The sequence below is a fragment of the Hemiscyllium ocellatum genome, chromosome 9 (genome assembly GCF_020745735.1).
Source record: "Hemiscyllium ocellatum isolate sHemOce1 chromosome 9, sHemOce1.pat.X.cur, whole genome shotgun sequence".
Classification (NCBI taxonomy): Eukaryota; Metazoa; Chordata; class Chondrichthyes; order Orectolobiformes; family Hemiscylliidae; genus Hemiscyllium; species Hemiscyllium ocellatum.
The window spans coordinates 112,609,055-112,635,535 of record NC_083409.1 but is presented as its reverse complement, the minus strand read 5'-3'; the positions used below and the strand labels follow the sequence as shown (position 1 = coordinate 112,635,535).

General features: G+C 47.3%; 1 protein-coding gene across 1 annotated transcript in view; it reads left to right on the top strand.

The window, feature by feature from the left end:
- The first annotated feature begins 10,826 nt into the window (after window positions 1-10,826).
- znhit6 (zinc finger HIT-type containing 6) overlaps window positions 10,827-26,481 on the top strand; it is a 40,984-nt gene continuing 25,329 nt past the window's right edge. The window contains exons 1-5 of the mRNA XM_060830027.1: window positions 10,827-11,647; window positions 18,388-18,453; window positions 20,682-20,788; window positions 20,861-20,946; window positions 22,129-22,232. Coding sequence (XP_060686010.1) covers window positions 10,848-11,647; window positions 18,388-18,453; window positions 20,682-20,788; window positions 20,861-20,946; window positions 22,129-22,232 — 1,163 coding nt within the window. The 5' untranslated portion in view covers window positions 10,827-10,847. The remainder of the gene's footprint in view (window positions 11,648-18,387; window positions 18,454-20,681; window positions 20,789-20,860; window positions 20,947-22,128; window positions 22,233-26,481) is intronic.

The window sequence follows — 26,481 nt, the reverse complement described above, 5'->3', positions numbered from 1 at the left end:
ATCGGAGAGGTGCTCAAAGAATATTTCTCATCTGTTTTCACTCAGGAAAAGGAGAATACTGTAGAGGAGAAGACTGAGATACGGGCTATTAGACTTGAAAGGATTGAGGTTAGTAAGGAGGAGGTGTTATCAATTCTAGAAGGTGTGAAAGTAAATAAGTTCCCTGGGCCGGATGGGAATTTTCCGAGAAATCTCTGGGAAGCTAGGGAGGAAATGGCGGAGCCTTTGGCCTTGATCTTTGAGTCGTCATTGTCTACAGGTTTAGTACCTGAGGACTGGAGGATTGCAAATGTTGTGCCCTTGTTCAAGAAGGGCAGTAGAGATGACCCAGGTAATTATAAACCAGTGAGCCTTATGTCTGTTGTAGGAAAGGTTTTGGAAAGGATTATAAGAGATAGGACTTATAACCATCTAGCAAGCAATAATTTGATTGGAAATAGTCAACATGGTTTGGTCAAGGGCAGGTCATGTCTCACAAACCTCATTGAATTTTTGAGAAGGTGACTAAGCATGTAGATGAGGGTAGGGCAGTTGACGTGTTATACATGGACTTCAGTAAAGCTTTTAATAAGGATCCACATGATAGGCTGATGGAGAAAATGCAGAGGCATGGAATTGAGGGGGATTTAGCAGTTTGGATTAGAAACTGGCTTTCTGGAAGAAGGCAGCGAGTGATGGTTGATGGAAAATATTCAGCCTGGAGTCCGGTTACTAGTGATGTACCACAAGGATCTGTTTTGGGACCACTGCTGTTTGTCATTTTTATAAATGACGTAGACGCAGGCATAGGTGGATGGGTTAGTTAGTTTGCAGATGATATTAAAGTTGGTGGAGTAGTGGACAGTGTGGAAGAAAGTTGTAGGTTGCAGGGGGACTTGGATAAACTGCAGAATTGGGCTGAGAGGTGGCAAATGGAGTTCAATGTTGATAAATGTGAGGTGGTTCACTTTGGGAAGAATAACAGGAAGGCAGAGTACTGGGTCAATGGAAAGATTCTTGGTAGCATGGATGTGCAGAGAATCTTGGTGTTCACGTACGTGCATCCCTGGAAGTTGCCACCCAGGTGGATAGTGCTGTTAAGAAGACATACGGTGTGTTAGGTTTCATTCGTAGAGGGATTGAGTTCCAGAGCCATGATGTCATGCTGCATCTATACAAAACGCAGGTGTGGCCACACTTGGAATACTGCATACAGTTCTGGTCGCTCCATTACAGGAAGGATGTGGAAGCATGGAAAAGGTGCAGGGGAGATTTACTAGGATGTTGCCTGGTCTGGAGGGAAGGTCTTATGAGAATAGGCTAAGAGACCTGGGTCTCTTATCATTGGAAAGAAGAAGGCTCAGAGGGGATTTGATAGAGACATACAAGATGAACAGAGGATTAGATAGGGTAGACAGTGGGAGTCTTTTTCTGAAGATGATGAAATCTGCTTGTATGAGGGGGCATTGCTGCAAATTGAGAGGTGATAGATTTAAGATCGGATGTCAGAGGCAGGTTCTTTATTCAGGGAGTGATAAGGGTGTGGAATGCCCTACCTGTCAGTGTAATTAACTCAGCCACATTAGGGCCATTTAATCAATCCTTGGATACACACATGGATGATGATGGGATAGTGTAGGGGGATGGGCTTAGGTTAGTTCACAGGTCGGCGCAACATCGAGAGCCGAAGGGCCTGTTCTGCGCTGTATTGTTCTATGTTCTATGTATGTAACACACTGAATTTAACAACAATAAAAATATCGGATTTCTAACTTATGTAACTTAAACGTTACCCTTTATGACATTCGCACACAAACGTTCACACGCTCTCACTCAAGTACAAACACACATGCACTCATTCACTCACACACTTTCACACACATACATATACGCACTCACACATATATGCACATGTACTCTTGCACACATACTCTCTCACACGCACACGCAAAAACAAATACACATACACAGAGATATACATGCATATTCACTTATGCATATGGACTCGCTCACATACACACACTTACGCAAACACATGAAACCAGGGGTTATGAGGGGGGGGAGTAAGAAAAGTCAGAGGAAACGAATTCTCAATCCGAACGCTCAAAACTAGATACATTGAACACAGAACATAGAACATTCCAACTCAGTACAGACCCTTCAGCCTTTGATGTTGCGCCGCCCTGTGAAACCAATCTGAAGCCTTTCTAACCTACACTATTTCATTTTCATCCATATGTCTATCCAATGCCTATTTAAATGCCCTTAAAGTTGGCAAGTCTATTACGTTGCAGGCAGGGCGTTCCATGCCCCTACTACTCTCTGAGTAAAGGAACTACCTCTGACATCTATCCTGTATCTATCAGCCCTCAATTAGAAGCTATGTCTCCTTGTGTTAGCCATCACCATCTGAAGAAAAAGGCTCTCACTATCCCACTAAGCCTCTGATTATCTTGCGTGTCTCAATGAAGTCATCTCTCAACCTTCTCTCTAACGACAACAGCTTCAAGTCCCTCAGCCTTTCCTCAAAAGACCTTCCCTCCATACCAGGCAACATCCTGGCAAATTGCCTCTGAATCCTTTCCAAAGCTTCCTTCCTATAATGCAGCGACCAGAACTGTACACAGTACTCTAAGTGCAGCTGCACCAGAGTTTTGTACAGCTGCAACATGACGTTATGGCTCCCAAGCTCAATCCCTCTCCCAATAAAAGCTAACACACCATATGCCTTCCTAACAACCCTAATCAACCTGGGTGGAAACTTTCAGGGATTTATGTGCATGGACACCAAGATCTCCCTGCTCACTTACACTCCAAAGAATCTTACCATGAGCTCAGTATTCTATATTCCTGTGCCTCCTTCCAAAGTGAATCAGCTCACACTTTTCCACATTAAACTCCATTTGGTTCCTCAATCATTTTCCTTTCTTTAGGAAATGCCCATACCCTTGGTACCACCGTGTACCAACGACCTCTAACCCATCACCCTCCCCTTACAGGATGCCCTGCAGCCATTCAGTAACATCCTTGATGCTAGCACCAGGGAGGCATTTTCAATTTTGTTTTTCATCATTTCTGAACATGCTTGACCTCTTTCGACAGAAAATTGGAATTATCCCCTTTGCCAATGCCCTATACACCACCCACACTGCACATTCTGTTTGGAGGGTGGGCATTCCTCAGTCAGGGGCTCCCAACACAGTCAGGCGTGGGCATCGCTCTCGATCAGACCAGAGCCTTGGACACAGGTGGTTGATGCTTTGCGGAAGGCAGAAAGGGGTGGGGAGGGAAATATATCCCTGGCAGTGGGGTCCGTTTGGAGGTGGCAGAAATGTCAGTGGATGATTTGGTTTATGCGAAAGTAGACAAGTCTCCTGGGCTTGATTTATCTGAGGATTCTCTGGGGAACTAGGGAGGAGATAGCAGAGCCTTTGGCTTTGATATTTGAGTCGTCATTGTCTACAGGTTTAATACCTGAAGACTGGAGGATTGCAAATGTTGTGCCCTTGTTCAAAAGGGCAGTAGAGATGAGGAGAAAGTGAGGACTGCAGATGCTGGAACTCAGAGCTGAAAATGTGTTGCTGGAAAAGCGCAGCAGGTCAGGCATCATCCAAGGAACAGGAGATCCGACGTTTCAGGCAGATAAATTTAAGGTCAGGGTGGAATGTGTTGCTGAAGTTGATGAACTGTTCAACCTCCTCGAGGGAGCACAAGGTGGCGCCGATACAGCGGAGGAAGAGGTGGGGAGTGGTGCCGGGGTAATTACAGAAGATCGACTGTTCTACGTAGTCAACAAAGAGACAGGCACAGCTGGGGCCCATACGTTTGACCTGCACATCTTTGGACTGAGGGAGGAAACCGGAGCACCCGGAGGAAACCCACGCAAACACAGGGAGAATGTGCAAACTCCACGCAGACAGTTAACCGAGCTGGAATCGAACCTGGGACCCTGGTGCTGTGAGGCAGCAGTGCTAACCACTGAGCCTCCGTGCCATCCTAAATACAGTTGTTCTCCCCGGTGGGGAATTGAACCCCGGTCTCCTGCGTGCAGGCGGGGATACTAACCACTATACTACCAAGGAACTTACAATTTTATAAATCCATTAAAGGGAACAGGTTAACCTGGAAAAGTGTAGGGCCCATTAGGAACCAAAGGGGCAATCCATGTGTGAAGTTACAGAATATTGGAAGGGTGTTGAATGATTACTGCTTTTCAGTCTTCACTCTGGAAAAGGAGAATGTAGGTATGGAATTCAGGAAAAGGGACTATCAGGAATTTGCACGGTTTGATGTAGGAAATGGGGAGATACTGAAGGCTCTGTCGGGCTTTAAAAAAGACAAATCCCATGGTCCAGATGAATTGCATCCCAGGCTGCTATGGGAGGTGAGACAGGGAACTGCAGCAGCTCTGACACAACGTTTTAATTCCTCTTTGGCCAATGCCAGGGGACGGGAGGACGGCTCATGTGGCTCTACTTTTTAAGAGGGCTGGTAGAAATGAGCCAGGAAATTACAAACCAGAGAGTCTCCCATCAGTGGGAGGGAAACTATTAGAGAGAATTCTGAAGGAGTGAATTAACACCCATTTGGAAAGACATGGGTTAATTAGGGATAGTCAGCTTGGCTTTGTCAGAGGGAGGCCATGCTTAACAAATTTGCTCAAAGTTTTTGAAAATGTGATCAAGAGTGTGGATGAGGGAAGTTCAGATGATGTAGTTTATTTGGATTTTAGCAAATATTTTAACAAGGTTCCACATGCGAGACAGATTGAGAAGGTTAAAGCACATGGAATTGTGGAAAACTTGGTGAGGTGGATCAGAAACTGGCTCAGTAACAGGACACAAAGGGTGGTGATAAAAGGCTGTTGGAGCAACCAGAGGCCAGTGTACCCCAAGGATCATCACCAGGACCCTTACTGTGTGTCATTTACATTAATAATACAGATGAAAATGTTGGGGGAATGGTTGCAGATGGTTGTAGGTTACAGAAAGCTAGAGATGGGTTGGTCAGATGGATAGACTAGTGGCAGATGGTATTTAACCCTGATAAGTGTGAGGTGATGCACTTTGGAAGAAGAAACAAGGGAGTATTTAATAATAAATGGCAGGATACTGGGTAGCTCAGAGGAACACACGGGTCTTGGGTAATTATTCACAGATCCCTGAAGTAACCAGGGCACGGGAATAGGATAGTTAAGAAGGCATATGGGGCTTGCTTTCATCAATTGTCAAGCATAGAACTTGGAACATTACGGCGCAGTACAGGCCCTTCGGCCCTCGATGTTGTGCCAATCTGTGAAACCAATCTGAAGCCCATCTAACCCACACTATTCCATTATCATCCATATGTCTATCCAATGACCATTTAAATGCCTTTGAAGTTGGCAAGTCTACTACTGTTGCAAGCAGTGTGTTCCATGCTTCTATTACATTCTGAGTAAAGAAACTACCTCTGACATCTGAGTCAAGAATGTGGTGCTGGAAAAGCACAGCCGGTCAGGCAACATGCGAGGAGCAGAAGAAACAATGTTTTGGGCATTGGCCCTTCATCAGGCTTATGCCTGAAACGTCGGTTCTCCTGCTCCTTGGATGCTGCCTGACCAGCTGTGCTTTTCCAGCACCACATTCTCAACTCTGATCTCCAGCCCTCACTTTCTCCTACCTCTGACATCTGTTCTATATCTATCACCCCTCAATTTAAAGCTATGTCCCCTCGTGCTCGCCGTCACCATCCCAGGAAAAAGGCTCTCCCTGTCCATGGCATAGAGTATGAGAGCAAGGCGGTAATGTTGGAGTTGTATGGAGTGTTGGTCAGTCCACAGCTGGAGTACATGCAGTTCCGGTCACCCCACTACAGGAAGGATGTGATAGTACTGGAGGGGTTACAGTGGAGATTCATCAAGGCGTTGCCTGGGATGGAGAAATTGAGCTATAAGGAGAAACTAGAGAGGCTTGGATTGTTTTTAGAGCTGAGAAGACTGAGGGGGAATGTATTGAGGTGTATAGGAATATGAGGGATATGGACAGGGTGAATAGAGAGCAGCTGTTCCCCTTGGTTGACGGGTTAATCACAAGAAGGCATAGTTTTAGAGTAAGAGCAGATGATTCACAGGGGATCTGGGAAAAGCTTTTTCACTCAGCAGGTGGCGGGAATCAGGAATACATTGCCTGGAAAGGTAGCGGAGGCCGGAAACCTTGCAACATTTAAACAATATTTGGATGAACACTTCAAATATCATAACATTCAAGGATAAGGAGCAAGTGCAGGAAATTGGGGTTAGCTTGCCTTTAGTGGTAGTTATGTTGGTGCAGACCCACTTGGCCGAAGGGCCTTTCCTGCGCTGTATGAATCTATGACAATGGTCACAACAAGCGTAGAGTGCAGCATAGTGTTGGCATGGCTAAATGGCAAACTATACTGAGCATGATGGGTGTGCGCGGCACGGTGGCTCAGTGGTTAGCACTGCTATCTCACAGCACCAGGGAGCTGGATTTAATTCCAGCCTTGGGTGACTATCTGTATGGAGCTTGTGCAAGTTAGGGTGGACTGGCCATGCTCAATTTCCCCTTGTGTCCAGGGATGTATGGATTAGTTGCATTTGCCATGGGAAGTGTAAGGGGGTGGGTTTGGGTTGGATGCACTTTGGAGGGGTGGTGTGGACTTGTTGGGCCAAATGGCCTGTTTCCATGCTGTCAGGATTCTATGATATGGAACTGTGTTTGAACTTTTGCATTATTTTATACAGTTGGTTTCAATGAACAGTGATATATTTCAAAGTCAGAATGTTGATGGGCTTAGAGGGGAACTTGCAGGGGGTGGCGTTCCCATGTATCTGCTGCCCCTTGTCCTTCTGGATGGAAGTGGTTGTGGGGTTTGGAGATCACAACCCGAGAAAGCAGACAATAAAAAGATGAACTCTCAGCTGGAATACATAAACCACAGACATATTTATCCACTATATGTGCATCTGAATGAGAAATAAATACTGTTCATTGTGTAACTGAGTGGGTTCTGCATACACAATATTAGAGTAATTTGGAGGGGGGTTATATCCCATTAAAGACCCCTCTTGTGACAGCTGAACAAAGGAGTGATTGAAACAATTTGGTCATTTAACCTTCAAATTAGATATTACAAACAAGCCGATTATAGAAACTCAAAAAGGAAAATAAAACAATAAAATGTCACAACTCAGTTTGACATATTTAAACATAGGGTTGTTTCTGAACAAACACCACCAGGGCTGAGTGACTATTCCTGTAATTCTGCTCGCCACATACAGCCATCAGAATGGTTACCACGGTGACAACATCAAACAAACCAAGGAGGTGAGATTATTGGGGGGCAGCAGAGAGTGCTGGGATGGGGTGGGGGGGGTAGTGGTGAAAGGGAGAGTGCGGGCAGTGGTAGGGGTAAGGAGCGAGGTGGGGTGAGATGAGGTGGTGGGGGCCAGGAGCTCAGGGATGAGCTGCCTTCCTGAACCGCTGCAGTCCATGTGCTGCAGATAGACCCACAATGCCCTTAGAGAGGGAATTCCAGAATCTTGACCCAGTGACAGTGAGGGAAGGGAAAGGAAGAGCCCAAACACACCTTCCAGGTGAAGCAGCACTTTACCTGCACTTCTCACAATCTAGTCCAACACATTTGCTGCACACAATGTGGTCTCGTTTACATTGGGGTAATGAACGTAAACTGGGTGACTACTTTGCAGGACACCTACATTCTATCCGCAAGAAAGACCCTGAGCTTCCAGTCGCCTGCCACGTCAATACCCCACCCTGTGCCCTGTCTCAGAGTTGCTGCAGTGGGTTTCCACTTGGGGACCCTGCAGCCTTCAGGACTCAATATCAAATTCACTAATTTTAGTGCTGGAGACACCTTCTCCCATGTCCTTACCCTGACCCCCATACACCAGGCCTTGTTATCACATGGCCTGCTATGATACACTATCCATTGTTAGCCACGAATGGTCCCCTTTAGCAGCCATTCATTCTCCCAGGCAACTGTTCTCCACTCCTTTGTCTGTCCAACTGTTCTCTCTCTCTCTCACTGGGTTCTATCCCCACCTACCATTTAGTCCTTCCCCCTCCCCCACCATATGTTCTGCATAAAAAACAACATTTTTCTAGCTACGATCAGTTCTGAGGAAGGGTCACTGGACCCGAATCATTGACATAGAAAATTGATGCAGGAGTAGGCCATTCAATATGATCATGGCTGATCATGTGATCTCAGTATCCCATTGTCCCCATACCTCTTGATCCCTTTAGCTGCAAGGACCACATCCAGCTCCCTCTTGAATCTATCTAATGAACTGGTCCCAACAGCTTCCTGTGGGAGAGAATACCACAGGTTCACAACTCTCTGAGTGATGAAATTCTTCCTCATCTCAATCCCAAATGGATTACCCCTTATTCTTCGACTGTGACTCCCTTGTTCTGGACTACCCCAGCTTCAGGAACATTCTTAACTCTGTTTTCTCGCCACAGATGCTGCCAGATCTGCTGACCTTTTCCAGAAACTTCTGTTTTTGTTTCTGTGGAACTATAATTCACATTAATTGGAGAATGAAGTGGATACGTTGACTTGAGTTTCATCTTTGCTAAGAATAAAAATGAGGTACGGACTTCTCACTGACCAGAAACAAGATCAACATAAAGTATTCTCAGAGCTAAAGGCTCAACGACTGGAGACTGAGGAAGGTTTGGAAATTTAATCGAAATAAGGACATATAGATCCCCATCAAAACGGAAGGATGTGGAGGGACAAATCTGCAGGAAATTACAGAGGGGTGTAAACATCATTGAGTATGCCATGATGTAATTGAGAAGATTGAACCAATTGTGCCACTCTGGTGCACAGGTTGTTCCAAAATCTATAAAATCTGATGAGAACACTCGAAAATAAACGTACATGATTAACTGCTACTCAGGACCAAATCAATTCACACCAGATTTCATCAAGACCAGAAAAAGAATTCCATTTATTCTAACACACTCAACATCAACAAGACCAGCAAGAAAACTAAAATGGATTTCTAATATGTACAATTTAAACTACAAATGGTTTAAGACAAATACTCACCTCAACTCCAGGACATCTCTGCAGGAGCTCCTCAGGATAGTATCCGAGGCCCAATCATCTTCAGCTGCTTCATCAATGACCTTCCCTCCATCATAAGGTTAGAAGTAGGAATGGTCACCAATGATTACACAATGTTCAGCACCAATCACCACTCCTGGTACTGAAGCAGTCCATGTTCAAATGTAGCAAGTTCTGGACAATATGCAGGCTTGGACTGACAAATGGCAAGTAACATTCATACCACATGAATGCCAGACTATGACCATGTCCAAGAGACAATCATTGACCAGAAACTCAATTGGACTCACCACATAAACACAGTGGCTACAAGAGCAGATCAGAGGCTGGAAATCCTGCAGCGAGTAACTCCCCTCCTGACTCCCCAAAGCCTGTCCACCATCTACAAGGGACAAGACAGGAGTGTGATGGGGGCAGCTACAACAACAGTCTAGAAGCTTTACACCATCCAGGACAAAGCAGCCCCCGCTTGACTGGCACCACATCCACAAACATCCACTCCCTCAACCCCCCCAATTCTCAGTAGCAGCAGTGTGTATCATCTACAAGATGCACTGCAGAAATTCACCAAGATCCTCAGACAGCCCCTTCCAAATCTGTGACCATTTCCGTCTGGAAGGACAGGGGCAGCAGATACATGGGAACACCACCCCCTGCATATTCCCCTCCAAACCACTCACCATCCTGACTTAGAAATATATCCCCTTTCTTTCACTGTTGCTGGGTCAGAATCCTGGAATTCCCTCCCTAAAGACATTGTGGGTCTACCTGCAGCGGTTCAAGAAGGCAGCTCACCCCCACCTTCTCAAGGGGAGGTGGGGAGCGGGGTGACAGGGGTTGGGGTGAGGGGAGTCAGGGTGAGGGGGAGTCAGGGTGAGGGGGTGTCAGGGTCAGGGTGAGGTGGGTCGGAGTGAGGGGAGGTCGGGGTGAGGGGGAGGCCAGCGTGAGGGGGAGGTCGGGGTGAGGGGGAGGCCAGCGTGAGGGGTTTTGGGGTGAAAGGGGGGTCAGGGTGAGAGGGGTCGATGTGAGAGGGGTCAGAGTGAGGGGAGGTCGGAGTGAGGGGAGGTCGGGGTGAGGGGGGGGCGGGGTGAGGGGGGCGTCGGGGTGAGGGGGTCGGGTGAGGGAGGGTCAGAGTGAGGGGAGGTCGGAGTGAGGGGAGGTCGGGGTGAGGGGGGCGTCGGGGTGAGGGGGTCGGGTGAGGGAGGGTCAGGGTGACGGGGGTTTGGGGTGAGGGGGGTCAAGGTGACGGGGGGTCAGGTTGGGGTGACAGAGTGAGGGGGTCAGGGTGAAGGGGGTGTCGGGGTGATGGGGGTGAGGGGGGTCGGTGTGCGGGGGGGTCAGGGTGAGGGAGTGTCGGGGCATGGAAGTCGGGTGAGGGGGTCAGGGTGCTGTGGATCAGGGTGAGGGGGTCAGGATAAGGGCGTCGGGGTGAGGGGAGGGGGGAAAGGTATGGGGGTCAGGGTGAGAGGGGTCAGGGTGAGGGGGTCAGGGTGAGGGGGGTCAGGGTGAGGGGGGTCAGGGTGAAGGGGCCAGGGTGAGGGGGGCTCACAGTGAGTGAGGGTCGGGTTGACGGGGGGTCGAGATGAGGGGGGTCAGGGTGAGAGGGGTCAGGGTGAGAGGGGTCAGGGTGAGAGGGGTCAGGGTGAGGGGGGTCAGGGTGGGGTGGATCTGGGTGAGGGGGTGTCTCGGTGTCAGTTGTTGTTGTATCCGGAAGCGCCGGCTCGAACCCGGAAGTGGGAGGGGGCGGAGCTTAGAGCGAGAACCGCATGGAGCCGCTTCCCCAGGGTGGGGGGAGAGACCCCGGGGGTGGGGAGAGAGACCCCGGGGGTGGGGACAGGGTCAGTGCCCGGGCCCTGGGCCCCGGCTCCCCGCTTCCTGCAGCCGCTCGCAGCCCGGGCCCGGGCCCACGGGGAGACATTCCCAATCCCGATCCCATTCCCAATCCCGATCCCATTCCCAATCCCGATCCCATTCCCAATCCCGGGGCCACGCCACTGTCTTCCCATCCCCTTCCCGGAGTCAGAGACTCTCCCCTTCCCAATCCCAATCCCAGTCCCAGGGCAGATTCCCCCATTCCCATTCCCAATCCCAGTCCCAGGGAAGACTCCCCCATTCCCAGTCTCAAGGCAGACTCCCCCATTCCCAATCCCAGTCCCATTCCCAAGGCAGAATCCCTCATTCCCAGTCCCAATCCCAGTCCCAGGGAAGACTCCCCCATTCCCAGTCTCAAGGCAGACTCCCCCATTCCCAATCCCAGTCCCAGGGCAGACTCCCCCATTCCCAATCCCAGGGCAGACTCCCCCAATCCCAGTCCCAATCCCAGTCCCAGGGAAGACTCCCCCATTCCCAGTCCCAATCCCAGGGAAGACTCCCCCATTCCCAGTCCCAATCCCAGTCCCAGGGCAGATTCCGTCTTTCCCAATCCAGGAACCAAAGCCGAGAATCCCATTCCCAGTGCGGGAGCTGGGGGTCTGCACTTGGGAGCCAGTGCCGACAGTGTGGACCCTGACGTGTCGGAGGAGAGGCAGCGATGTTCCTCTGGGAAACGGAAGATCTCCCTGTCAGGGTAAGGACGCTGACTCCGAGCTGTTTGAATGTGGGGGGTGAGAGGGTGATACTGGTGTCTGTGACAATGTCACTGGAGAGGGGAGGCTGTGTGTCCGAGGGAAGCAGGGACAGCCACTCCCTGACCATGCAGCTTCTCTGAGCAGAGGTCACAGTCTACGAGTCAATGATTAGGGGCATGACCGTACACAAAGAGGCCATTCAACCCCTTGACTCTTTCCAAGCGGAATGGATTCTTCCTAAGGTGTGGACACAAGTTCTAGTTGGGTCTTGAGTGGACCTTTAAACAGATTCCTGCTATTTGTGAAGTCTTTAAGATCCCATTAGCTTTGCTAATCATTCCCTCAAAACGTGCCACCGCTCTCAAAGCTGGATATACAGGAACCTCCCGATCCTCCTTGTGAGCAGGATTGGGCCCTGTCTCTCAGGAAGGATGTCCTGGCATTGTGGGGGAGCGGGTATATAAGAATGATCCTGGGGATGAAGGATCAGTTGAGGGCTCTCGATCTGTCACTTGATGGAGTTTAGAAGGATGAGGGGGGCATCTGATTGAACCCGAATATTGAGGGGCCTGGATGGAGTGGACATGGGGAAGATGTATCTCGGCATGGACGAGTTGGACCGAAGGGTCTGTTTCTGTGCTGTACATCTCTATGACTCTATAGCAGGAGAGATGGCAGGAGAATGGGATTGAGAAACACATCAGCTATGGTCGAATGACAGAGCAGACTCAATGGGCCGAATGGCCTAATTCTGCTCCTGCAGCTTATGGTCTTCGTTCTGAGGAGAAAGTGAGGTCTGCAGATGCTGGAGATCAGAGCTGAAAATGTGTTGCTGGAAAAGCGCAGCAGGTCAGGCAGCATCCAAGGAACAGGAAATTCGACGTTTCGGGCATAAGCCCTTCATCAGAATTCCTGATGAAGGGTTTATGCCCGAAACATCGAATTTCCTGGTCTTCGTTCTGAGGAAGGGTCACCAGACCCAAAACATTAACTCTGATTTCTCTCCACAGACACTAATGGACTTGCTGTGCTTTTCCAGCGATTTCTGTTTTTGTTTCTGATTTACAGTAACCGCAGTCCTTTTGGTTTTTATTAAGTTGTGGTTGAGCCAGTTTGTTCTATTTCTTTCACGCGGACATCATTGGCTGGGTCCTTACTAATTGTCCTGGGAGAAGATGGTGCTGAGACCCTTTCTTGGACCGCTGTGGGGGAGGGGCTCTCAGACTGCCATTAGGGAGGGAGTTCCTGGATTTTGACCCAATGATGGTGAAGTCATGGTGATATATTTTCATGCGAGATACGTGTGGCTCAGAGGGGAACTTGCAGCCGATCAAAGTCTTGAGACATGCGACTGAGAAAACAGGAGCAGGAGTAGGCCATACGGCCTTTGAAGCCTGCTGCACTGTTCAGTATGATCAGGGCTGAACACCCAACTCAGTCCCCTGTTCCTGCTTTCTCCCTTGAGCCCTAAGACCTGTTTCTAACTCTTTTCGAAAACACTCAGTCTTTTGGCACCAACTGCCGTGATAGAGAATTCTACAGGCTCCCAGTCTTCATGAAGACAGTTCTCTTCAACTGAGCCTGAAATATCCTGCCTTGTCTCCTTTGCCTGTGACTCCTGAGTCTGGGCTCACTGCTACATCTCTGACAAAGGGTTTCACCTTGCTCATTGTTTGCATCTTCTCCCAGTTTAGTATCATTGACAAATGTTGAAGTTCTGTGTCCTGATAGCCAAGTTGTTTTTAAATGTGACACAAAAACTGGATCGTAGTTAATCGTCAGTCGCCATTAAGTGGTGAATTCAGTATGGCAGCACCTATACAGATCAGCCAACCAATACTCAACTCTCATAAAGTATGGATGTTGTTTATTTTGGTATTTCCTACAACATGTCCTGATAAAAAATAAACACCATTATTTCAGCAATACATAAATTTCTATACAACTAAATAACTAGATTCATTGGTCTGGCACTCAGGGGTTGCTCTAGGAGAAAGTGAGGACTGCAGATGCTGGAGATCAGAGCTGAAAATGTGTTGCTGGAAAAGCGCAGCAGTCAGGCAGCATCCAAGGAACAGGAGCTTCGACGTTTCGGGCATAAGCCCTTCATCAGGGCTTCTCCTGAAGAAGGGCTTATGCCCAAAACGTCGAATCTCCTGCTCCTTGGATGCTACCTGACTGCTGCGCTTTTCCAGCAACACATTTTCAGCTCGGAATGCCACCATCCTCTAGCCTAGCGGGGAGAGGGATGTCTGAAATACAAGCAGAAATGTTTGGTGTTTTGTTAGCTTGGCTGAGGAATTACAGCCTTGCCCCTCGCTATCAATGTAACCTCCCACAGCTCCACAATTCTCCGTGATTTCTTCCTCTCATGAAGTCTAGTCCCTCACACATCCCAACTTCAACTGCTTCACCACTGGTGGCTGTATTTTCAGCTGTCTGGACCCCAAGCTCCCGGTTTCCTTTCCTCAACCTTTCCACCTGTCCCTCTGTCTCTCTCGCACACTCTCAGTGTCTCTCGCTCTGTCTCTCTCTCTCACACTCTCTCTCTCACACTCTCTCACACTCTCTCTTTCTCTCACTCTCTCTCACACACTCTCTCTTGCTCTCTCACACACACTTTCTCACACACACTCTCCCTCTCACATGCTCCCTCTCTGTCTCTGTCTCTCTCTCTCTCTCTCTCTCTAACTCTCTCTCACTCTCTCTCTCACACACACTCTCTCCCTCTCTCACGCTCCCTCTCCCTCTTTGTCTCTGTCTCACTCTCTCTCTCTCACTCTCTCTTTCTTTAGGCCCTGCTTGAGATCCACCTTTTTGGCCAAACATTTGGTCACCTGCCCCAATCACTCCTGAAGTAAAAGCAGAAAGTGCTGGAAAAGCTCAAAAGGCCTTGCAGTGTCTGCAGGGAGGCAGAGTTAACATTGCAACTCGGCAGGCTCGTCTCCAGAATATCTCCTCCTGCTGGCCCTTTCAGGCACTCACCATCAACACGATCACAAGACTGACCAGCTCCTACCAACCACAGTCTCCTCCAAACCTTTCACTCCTTTAATGTACCAATATCTATCATAATGGCATCGAGGTCTACAACATAGATACAGGCCCTTCGGCCCGACTTGTCCATGCCGCCCAGTTTTCACAGTTTTAACCTGCATTTGCTTGCGTTTGGTCCATATCCCACTATACCTGTTGTCTTGTATGTTTTCAGTGATTGAGTATTCAGTCTTTTGGATTCATAACCCTTCAACTGAAGGAATTACTCTTCATCTCAGTTCAAAATAATTGATCTGCTTATTCTGAGACTGTGGCCCCCAACTCTCAACTCCCCAACCAGGGTCAGAAATGATCTTGCATAATCCCTGAGGGTGTCTCAGTGATGTAGGAACAGGAGTAGATCATTCAGCCCCTTGAGCTTTTTCAACGTTCAACGAGATCATACCTGATCTGTTGCCTGACTCCGTATCCCTACCTCTGGCCCATAGCCCTTAATAGCTTTTGCTTAACAAAAAATTATCTATCTCAGGTTTACAACTGATCGAGCATCCACTGCAACTTGTGGAAAGGAGTTCCAAACCTCTCCCACCCTATGTGTATGGAAGTGCTTCCTAACATCACTCCTAAATGGTCCAACCCTAGTTCTCAGACTATGTCCCTAGTTCTGGAATCCCTAACCAATGAATCGACCCTGTCTTCTGTTAATATTCTGAAGACTTCAATCAGATCCCTCCTTAACCTTCAACATTCGAGAGAAAATAAGCCTCATTTGTGTAATCTCTCCTAATAATAACCTCTGAAATCCAGGTATCATGAAAAATAGAACATAACAGTGCAGTACAGGCCCTTCGGCCCTCGATGTTGTGCTGACCTGTGAAACCAATCTGAAGCCCATCTAACCTACACTATTCCATTCCCGTCCATATGTTTATCCAATGTCCATTTAAATGCCCATACAGTTGGCGAGTCTATTATTGTTGCAGGCAGTGCATTTCACGCCCCTACTACTCTGAGTAAAGAAACTCTATATCTGCCCTATATCTATCACCCCTCAATTTAAAACTAAGACCCCATGTGCTAGCCGTCACCATCCGAAGAAAAAGTCTCTCCCAGTCCACCCTCTCTAACCCTCTGATTATCTTATATGTCTCAATTAAGCCACCTGTCAACCTTCTCGTGAACAAAAACAGCCTCAAGTCCCTCAGCCTTTCCTCGTAAGACCTTTCCTCCATACCAGGCAACATCCTAGTAAATCTCCCCGAACCCTTTCCAAGGCTTCCACGTCCTTCCTATAATGCGGTGACTAGAACTGTACACAATACTCCAAGTGCGGCTGCACCAGGGTTTTGTACAGCTGCAGCATGACCTCATGACTCTGAAATCCCTCTACCAATAAAAGCTAACACACCATATGCCTTCTTTAAACCCTATCAACCTGGGTGGCAAGTGTCAGGAGTCTATGTACATGAAGTCTGAGATCTCTCTGCTCATCTACACTACCAAGAATCTTACCATTAGCCCAGTACTCTGCATTCCTGTTGCGCCTTCCGAAATGAATCACCTCACACGTTTCCACATTAAACTCCATTTGCTATCTCTCAGCCCAGCTCTGCAGCTTATCTATGTCCGTCTGTAACCTGCAACATCTTCAGCACTGTCCACAACTCTACGACATTAGTATCATCTGCAAATTTACTAACCTATCCTTCTACGCCCTCATCCAGGTCATTTATAAAAATGACAAACAGCAGTGGCCCCAAAACAGACTCTTGCGGTACCCCACTAGTAACAGAACTCCAATATGAACATTTCCCATCAACCACCACCCTTTGTCTTTTTTTCAGCTAGCTAATTTCTGATCCAAACCACCAAATCCCCCTCAATCCCATGCATCTGTATATTGTGAAATAGCCTACCATGGGGAACCTTATCAAACACCTTACTGAGATCCATATACACCACATCTACCGCTTTACCCCCATCTACCTGTTTGGTCACCTTCTCAAAGAAGTCAATAAGGTTTGTGAGGCACAGCCTACCCTTCACAAACCATGTTGACTATCCCTAATCAACTTATTCCGCTCTAGATGATAATAAATCCTATCTCTCAAAACCTTTTTTTAGGATGTTGTGAAACTTGAAAGGGTTCAGAAAAGATTTATGAGGATGTTGCCAGGGTTGGAAGATTTGAGCTATAGGGGGAGGCTGAACAAGCTGAGACTGTTTTCCCTGGAGCGTCGGAAGCTGAGGAGTGACCTTATAGATGTTTATAAAATCATGAGGGGCATGGATAGGGTAAATAGGCAAAGTCTCTTCCCTGGGGTCGGGGAGTCCAGAACTAGAGGGCATAGGTTTAGGGTGAGAGGAAAAAAGAATCAGAGACCTAAGGGGCAACTTTTTCATGCAGAGGGTGGTACGTGTGTGGAATGAGCTGCCAGAGGAAGTGGTGGAGGCTAGTATAATTGCAATATTTAAAAGGCATCTAGATGGGGATATGAATAGGAAGGGTTTGGAGGGATATGGGCCGGGTGCTGGCAGGTGGGACTAGATTGGGTTGGGATATCTGATCGGCATGGACGGGTTGGACCGAAGGGTCTTTTTCTGCGCTGTACATCTTTATGACTCTACAACACAATAACTTTACCCACAACCGAAGTAAGGCTCACTGGTTTATAATTACCAGGGTTGTCTCTACTCCCCTTCTTGAACAAGGGAACAACATTTGCTATCCTCCAATTTTCTGGCACTATTCCTGTAGATGATGAAGACGTAAAGATCAAAGTCAAAGGCTCAGCAATCTCCTCCCTGGCTTCGCAGAGAATCTTAGGATAAATCCGATCTGGCCCAGGGGATTTTTCTATTTTCACACCTTCCAGAATTGCTCTCACCTCCTTGTGAACCTCAATCTCGTCTAGTCTCCGTATTCTACTCGACAACGTTGTCTTTTTTCAGTGTGAATGCTGAAGGAAAATATTCATTTAGCGCTCTGTCTTGTAAACCCATGTTGTACTCCCTCCAAGGACAATCTACCCTTCCTAAGGAGAGATGCCCCAATCTGCTCACAGAGCTCCAACTGAGTTCTATCCAGGGTTCATTGTATTTGCCTTCCTACTGCCAACTGAACCTGCATGTTAACCTTAGGAGAATCCGGAACCTGGATTCCCAAGTCACTCTGTTTTTCCGATTTCTGAAACATTTTTCCATTTGGAAAATATGCCTCCATTCTTCCTACCATAGTGCACAACCTCACACTTGCCCACGTTGTATTCCATCTGCCAGTTCTTGGTCCACTCTCCCAGCCTGTCCAAGTTCTTCTGCAGCTCCCCCAGTTCCTCAATGCTACCTGTCCCTCCACCTCTCCCTGGGTCATCTGCAAAGAGATAGATACAGGAGGAGAAAGAGAGAGAGCGTCTGAGAGATTCAGGGAGTTAACTCCATGTTGTTGGGCCCGGGCAGCTGAAGGCACAGACCTCACTGAGAAAGTGATTAACATCAATCCAGAATATGAGTTGATTGGAAGAGTGACTGTGGCCATCTCTGATGGAGAGAGACCGTCTGCACAACAGGAGGTAAGGCAGGTGCCCCAGCCACATTCTGAGGGAGGGACCTGTCCGGTGGTCTACGCAGCCGCAAATCTGAATCTGGCGGTTTATTCTGGAGGTGAGGGAGTACTTTGAGGTTGGTGTAGGATTCTGGAATTCCCAATTTAAAGCTGTTCCCTTTTCATTTTGTCTCCAAACAGGTGTGAAACATGTGGCGGTGCAGAGGCAAAATACAGGTGTCCTCGCTGTCTGGCCTATTCTTGCAGGTAGAAGACCAAGTTCTGGTGAATTTTATAAAACATTGATGCAACCACAGCCTGAGTATTGCGAAGGAGAGCCAGTGGCCTAGTGGTAATTATCACTGGGCTATTAATCCAGAGAAAGTGAGGACTGCAGATGCTGGAGATCAGAGCTGAAAATGTGTTGCTAGAAAAGCACAGCAGGTCAGGCAACATTCAAGGAGCAGGAGAATTGACGTTTCGGGCATGAGCCCTTCTTCAGGTCCAAGGTTAACAGTATATGAACAATTCCTGAAGAAGGGCTCATGCCCGAAACATCGATTCTCCTGCTCCTTGGATGCTGCCTGACCTGCTGCGCTTTTCCAGCAACATATTTTCAGTATTAATCCAGAGACCCAAGTAATGTTCTGGGGACCTGGGTTTGATGGGAGATGGTGGAATTTGAATCTAATGAAGGAAAAAAAGTCTGGAATTAGGCCAAATAAACCACGGGACTGTTATTATCTGTAAACCTATCTGGTTCTTGTTGTTGTGGTTCTGTTCGCCGAGCTGGGAATTTGTGTTGCAGATGTTTCGTCCCTTGTCTAGGTGACATCCTCAGTGCTTGGGAGCCTCCTGTGAAGCGCTCCTGTGATGCGCTCCTGTGATGTTTCCTCCGGCATTTGTAGTGATTTGTATCTGCCACTTCTGGTTGTCAGTTCCAGCTGTCTGCTGCAGTGGTCTGTATATTGGGTCCAGGTCGATGTGCTTATTGATTGAATCAGTGGATGAGTGCCATGCCTCTAGGAATTTCCTGGCTGTTCTGTTTGGCTTGTCCTATAATAGTAGTGTTGTCCCAGTCGAATTTATGTTGTTTGTCATCTGAGTGTGTGGCTACTAAGGATAGCTGGTCGTGTCGTTTCGTGGCTAGTTGGTGTTCATGGATGCGGATTGTTAGCTGTCTTCCTGTTTGTCCCATGTAGTGTTTTGTGCAGTCCTTGCATGGGATTTTGTACACTACATTGGTTTTGCTCATGCTGGGTATCGGGTCCTTCGTCCTGGTGAGTTGTTGTCTGAGAGTTTGTTGGTTTGTGTGCTGTTATGAGTCCTAGTGGTCGCAGTAGTCTGGCTGTCAGTTCGGAAATGCTCTTGATGTATGGTAACGTGGCTAGTCCTCTGGGTTGTGGCATGTCCTCATTCCATTATCTTTCCCTTAGGCATCTGTTGATGAAATTGCGCGGGTATCCGTTTTTGGCGAATACATTGTATAGGTGTTCTTCTTCCTCTTTTGGCAGTTCTGGTGTACTGCAGTGTGTTGTGACCCTTTTGAACAGTGTCTTGATGCAACTTCATTTGTGTGTGTTGGGGTGGTTGCTTTCGTAGTTCAAGACTTGTGTGTGTGTGGCTTTCCTGTATACCTTTGTGGTGAATTCTCCGTTCGGTGTTCTCTGTACCATCACGTCTAGGAGTAGGAGTTGGTTGTCCTTTTCTTCCTCTCTGATGAATCGGATTCCAGTGAGTGTGGCGTTGATGATCCGGTGTGTGTTCTCTATTTCTGTGTTTTTAATGATTACAAAGGTATCATCCACATATCTGGCCCAGAGTTTGGGTTGAATTTGCGGTAAGACTGTTTGTTCGAACCTTTGCATTACTGCTTCTGCTATGAGTCCCGAGATGGTTCACTATCTGGTTCACTAATGGGAAGGAAACTGCCACCATCACCCACTTCAGCAATGTGGATTACTCTCAAATGACCCTCTGGTAATTAAGGATGGGCCTAGCCATCCTAATAAATGCCTCTGAACCAGTGATGCCCAAATGATTAAAACAAAAATGTTTAGAAAATCATAGTAAAATCAACATATGTCTAGGTCCCTTGAGCCTGCTCTGTCACTCAACAAGATCCTTGTTGGTCTGTTTTAACAACTGAGGCTTGTTTTCTCTCAAATGTAGAAAATTAAGGGATGATCCAGTAGAAGTTTTCAAGATATTAACCGGAAGAGACAGGGTAGATACAGATAAACTGTTTCCATGTTTAGGTATTCTAGAACCAGGGACATAGTTTGAGATTGAGTGCCACACTGTTCAGGAGAGGTGTTAGGAAGCACTTGGGCACCAGAAGGTGGGAGATATTCGCTAGTGGTGAGTGGCCTGTTTGCATTTGGGTCTGTTGTCTCCCAGTAGGTAGCTCTGGGCAGTGTGTGGTGGGCATGGAGCTGGAGAAGTTGCCAGTCCTCTCCACACGTGGAATCATTTCCTGTTGTTTTGTTTTGCAGCTTACCCTGTGTGAAGAAGCACAAAGCCGTGGATGGCTGCAACGGAGTGCGGGATAAAACAGCCTTTACACCCCTCAGTCACTTCACCGAGATGCACCTCCTCAGCGGTAAGCGTCTTTCGGTCTGGGGGTTGGGTGGGTCTTTTTACGCTGGGAGCTGATGTGGTCTTGCTGATTTAGATTACAGGTTCCTGGAGGACACTGGGAGATTGACAGACATCGCAAATCGTGACCACACTGTTCATCGGCCGAGCACCAACAAATTTGTACGTTCCAACCTTGGTACCGATCCGGGGCTTTTCATGAGAGTTTCACTTCATTCGGGGGCGACTGCTACCTCACAAGGCGGTTCAAGCAGTTTGTCTGCTGTTCCATTCTAGGAAGAGTCACCCCGGAATCTCAACGTTAACTCTGCTTTTCTCTCACCACAGAGGCTAGGGGATAGTGAGGACTGCAGGTGTTGGAGAGTCAGAATCGATAAAGCCTGACGCTGGAAAAAGTACAGCAGGTCAAGCAGAGTCTGAGGAGCAGGAGAGTCAATGTTTCGGCGACAAGCCATTCATAAACCAGATCCTGAAAAAGGGTCTTGCCTGAAATGTCGACTTACTGAGTCCGTCTCTGAGCTGCCCCCAACAAAATAATATCATTCCTGAAATAAGGGGAACAAAATTGCTCCCAATACTCCATATGTGATCCCCCCAGCACTTTGTACAGTTACAGTAAGACTATGGTTCCACTGTTTTCTCAGGGAGAGAGTTCCAAAGAATCAACACCTTCCAAAAGAAAAGATATGTTTCATTTCTGTTTTAACTACAAATTGGGTGATGGATTTAAGACAGATGTCAGAGGCAGGTTCTTTACTCAGAGAGAGGTAAGGGTGTGGAATGCCCTACCTGCCAATGTAGTCAACTCAGCCACTACAATCCTTGGATGAGCACATGGATGATAATGGGATAGTGTAGGGGGACAAGCTGAGAATAGTTCGCAGGTCGGCGCAACATTGAGGGCCAAAGGGCCTGTTCTGCGCTGGATTGTTCTATATTCTAAAGACTAACCTCATGTTTTTAAACAATGGTGGGAGATGGCAAGAGACAGGGAAGATGGAACCCAGTGGCAGCCATTACAGTCTTAGACCCCTGTGACCCCATGATTGACCTGTACCTGTGGAAGCCCTGTTCTAGACTACACCCTCTTTGGTTCAGAGTGCTCCCGAGTTTCAAATCATCTGGAAAATCTGAAATTGAGGAGGCACAGAGTTATCAGAGAATCTTGTGTCTGTCCGAGTGTTTGGGCACAATGAGGAAGGAGCTGGAGGATTTTGAAAGCAAGGTTACGAATTTTAGAAGTCACTGGATTAATCTTCACCTTGGGCAAAGTGTTAGTTTTACTGTGAGTGATTCTCTCGAATATTCTCCTGTGTTTTTGTGATGGTGTCTCTTCCTTTGCAGCTAAACATTATGAAAAACAGAGCTCTGAAGCATAACATCAACCTGAAGCTTTTACCCATTGGGTTTACAAAAAGAAGAGAGAATTCAACGTATTTCAATAAGAAGTAAGTTTTCATAGTGAGGTGCAGGCAGTGAACGATGGAAATCTGTGCAATTCCACACTTGCCCATGAGTGCTAGGAGTGTGCACCCTTGCTGAGCTGACACCTTTGGATAAGACAGGGGAAGACAGAAATTCACCTGCTTCGATAAAACGTGGCACTGTTTATGTTGCATGGTATTTTAGACACAGTTTGTTAATAGGTGGTGCCATTGTGGGAATGTTACTGGATTAATAATCCATGAGGCCCCAGTTGATGTTGTTGGGAACATGAGTTTGAATCCCACCACAGCACCTGATGGAATTTAAATTCAGTTCATAAACCCAATGGGAATGGTTTAAAAAGCTGCTGTCAGTAATTGTGAGCATTAAATAATCATCAATTGTCATTAATAAGCTATCTCATTTTTGGGAACACTGGAATTGGAGAAGGCCATTCAGCCCCTTGAGTCTGTTCCACCATTTAATATGATTGTGACTGATCTGTGGCCTGACCCCATATACCTGCCCTGGGACCATATTCCTTGATATCCTCCTAACCCCATATATCTTGGCCCAGAACCCTTCGTACCCTCCCTACTCCATATATCTCCCCGGATCCATATCCTTCATACCCTCCTAACCCCATATACCTGTCCTGGGCCCATAACCTTCATACCCCCCAACCCCATATACCTGCCCTGGGCCCATAACCTTCATACCCCCCAACCCCATATACCTGCCCTGGGCCCATAACCTTCATACCCCCCTAACCCCATATGCCTGCCCTGGGCCCATAACCTTCATACCTTTCCTTAATGAAGAAACATCTATCTCAATTTAAAATTAACAACTGATCTCACATCCACTGCTGTTTATGGATAAGTTCCTAACATCTCTCCTGAATGCTCTGGACCGTAATTCTCAGACTATACACTGAGTTCTAGAATCCCCAAACAGTGGAAATAGTTTATCTTTGCCTATCCTGACTTGTCTTGTTAATATAGAGTGCAGTGCTGGTAAAGCACAGCCAGCCAGGCAGCATCCGAGGAGCAGAATAATCGACATTTCAAGTATAAGCTCTTCTTCAGGAATGTGACATTTCCTATTGAAGGACTTATGCCCGAAATGTCGATTCTCTTGCTCCTCGGATGCTGCCCTGACCTGCTGTGTTTTTCTAGCACCACACTCCTGACTCTGATCTCCAGCATCTGCAGTCCTCACTTTCTCCTTGTTAATATAGAGTCGTATAACACAGAGCGAGACCAGTCCACACTGAATATAATCGCCAACTAAACTCCTCCTGTCTGCCTGCACTTGGCCCATATCGCTCCAAATATTTCTTATTCATGAACCTATCCAAATGTCTTTTAAACATTGTAACTGTACCTACATCCACCATTTCCTCTGGGAGGTCATTTTACACGTGAACCACTCTGTGTTTAAAAGAAAAGTTGCCTCTTTCATCCATGTTCATTCTTTCTCCTCTCATCTTAAACATATGCCCCGAGACTTGAAATCCCCCACATTAGGGAAAAGACTCCAGTTATTCACCTTATCTATAGCCCCTCATGGTTTTATCAACCTCTATAAGGTCATCCCTCAACCTCCTACACTCCGGGAGAAAAGTGTTCCAGTCTATCCAGCTTCTCCTTAAATCAAACCCTCCATTCCCGGTAACATCCTGGTTAACCCTTTCTGAACCCTCTCCAGTTTAATAAAATCCCTTACTACAGCATAGCAGCCAGAACTGGACACTGTACTCCAGAAGAGGCCTCACCACTGTCCTTTACAACCTCAACACAATGTCCCAACTCCTATTCTTTGATAAGATTCCCCAACCCAGGAAACAGGCCTAATTTGTATAATCTCTCCTAATAATGTAACCCCTGAAGTCCAGGTATCATGTGCTCCCTCTAAGGTAATTCTGTCCTTCCTCAGCCGTGGTGCCTAGATCTGTGCTCAGTACTCTGTGTGGAGTTTACCCATGGTTTTGTGCAACTGCAGCATAACTTATGCATCCTTGTACTGCAGTGTTTGTGACGTTTTAAACATCAGTGCCCCTAAACTCCCAAGTCTCTTTGGACATCCATTTTATTTAACTTCATACTGTCTGGAAAGTTCTCTGAATTATCCTGTTTTGGTCCAAAGTGGGTAACATCACATTTGCTGACATTGAACTCCATCTGCCACGTTTCTGCCCATTCACCCAGTCAACCAGTGCATCATCTCCCATTTGGCTAAATTCCAGGGAATATAGAGCTGGTCTGCTCCGGACAATCCCCAAAATCCAGAAACCACCTGGTGAAAGCTTGTCACACTCATTCCAGAAATCCAATGTTGGACTTTCCTCCCAAGTCAGACGTCATATGACACCAGGTTATAGTCCAACAGGTTTATTTTAAATTACAAACTTTCAGAGCACTGCACCTTCCTCAGGTAATCTGACGAATGCACTGCACCTGATGAAGGAACAGCGCTCCGAAAGCTTGTGATTTCAAATAAACCTGTTGGACTATAACTTGATGTGGTGTGACGTTTGACCTTATCCACCCCGGTCTGACACCAGCATCTCCACATCAGATGCTCCCTCCCAGGCCAACATTTATTTCTAAGGTGTGGTGTCCAGGTTGGTGGTCAGTACTTCAAGTGGAGTCGAACCTCCTGAAATCTGCCATCCTCACCTGCTATGGCCTACACGTGACTCCAGACCCATAGCAATGGGAGTGACTCTGAACTGTCCTGTGGCATGGTCCGGGAAAGCCACACAGTCTGATACTGATATCACGAAGATGGCAGTGGTTCAAGGAGGCAGATCAGCACCAACCTACCTCTCAGGCTCATTAAGGAGTACAAGAAATGCTGGCTTGGCCAATGGTACCCACATCCCATGAATGAACATAAAGTATGTCATTATCAAACGGTCACACTGTGCGTGTTTTGTCTGCTCTGAGGTTGGCAGTGTGGACCGAGAGGATAGTGAGTGCTTCCTGAAGTTAGCATGACAAATGAGACACTGTGAGAATGTTTTTGTGTTTGGCGTAATGAGGCTGGATTTAGACTTGCTCCTCCAAAGTTCTGATTTGGGCACCATGCCAGCTGATCATCATAGCCCCCTTCTGCCCGTCCTGCAGTGTCACTGTCTTATTTGAACTTCCCATCACAGGGTGACACATGGATGTTTCTGTACTGCCATCAGACATCAGTCTCCCACCCTCCTCGCAAAGGAAGGTATTCTTGCATGTGTGCTGTGGAGCTGGGCACTGGACACTGTGCAGCGTTGATGGTGTGAGCGCACATTCAGCTGCTCTGAGGAGGTCCAGCTGCAAAGAGAAAGGTTCCAAATATCGAATACCATCTAGCCCCTCCTGGAGAGGAGGGGAGGGGAGGGTGGGGGGAGCCAGTATGAAATTTTCCATTTCCCATTGCCATTCATCCTGTTGCTGTGGAGACTGCCAGGTTTTCTGATTATTTCTGTGTCGTCTCTGATCAGAAAACTTGCACCAGCAAGGTATCCGTTCCTCCTGACAACAAACCTCAAGGCTGATGTGGATTTGTTTAGAATCTGTGGGGCTTTGATATTGTGTGCAGTTCTGGTCACCGCATTATAGTAAGGTTGTGGATATTTTGGAAAGGGTTCAGAGGAGATTTACCAGGATGTTGCCTGGTTTGGAGGGAAAGTCTTACGAGGAAAGGTTGAGGGACTTGAGGCTGTTTTCATTAGAGAGAAGTTTGAGAGGTGACTTAATTGAGACATATAAGATAATCAGAGGATTAGATAGGGTGGACAGTGAGAGCCTTTTTCCTCAGATGGCGATGGCTAACATGAGGGGACATAGCTTCAAATTGAGGGGTGACAGATATAGGTCAGATGTCAGAGGTAGTTTCTTTATTCAGAGAGTGGTAAGGGCATGGAATGCCTTTCCTGCAACATTAGTAGACGCGCCAACGTTAAGGGCATTTCAATGGTCATTGAATAGGCATATGGATGATAATGGAGCAGTGTAGGTTTGATGGGCTTCAGATTGGTTTCACAGATCAGCACAATGTTGAGGGCCGAAGGGCCTGTACTGAGCTGTAATGTTCTATGATGTCTCTGAAGCCGTGATATGGTTTTGAAACACTGCTGAAAATGTGTTGCTTGAAAAGCGCAGCAGGTCAGGCAGCATCCAAGGAGCTGGAGAATCGACGTTTCGGGCATGGGCCCTTCTTCTTTAGTCCAACAAGTTTATTTGAAATCACAAGCTTTCGGAGCGCTGCTCCTTCCTCAGGCAG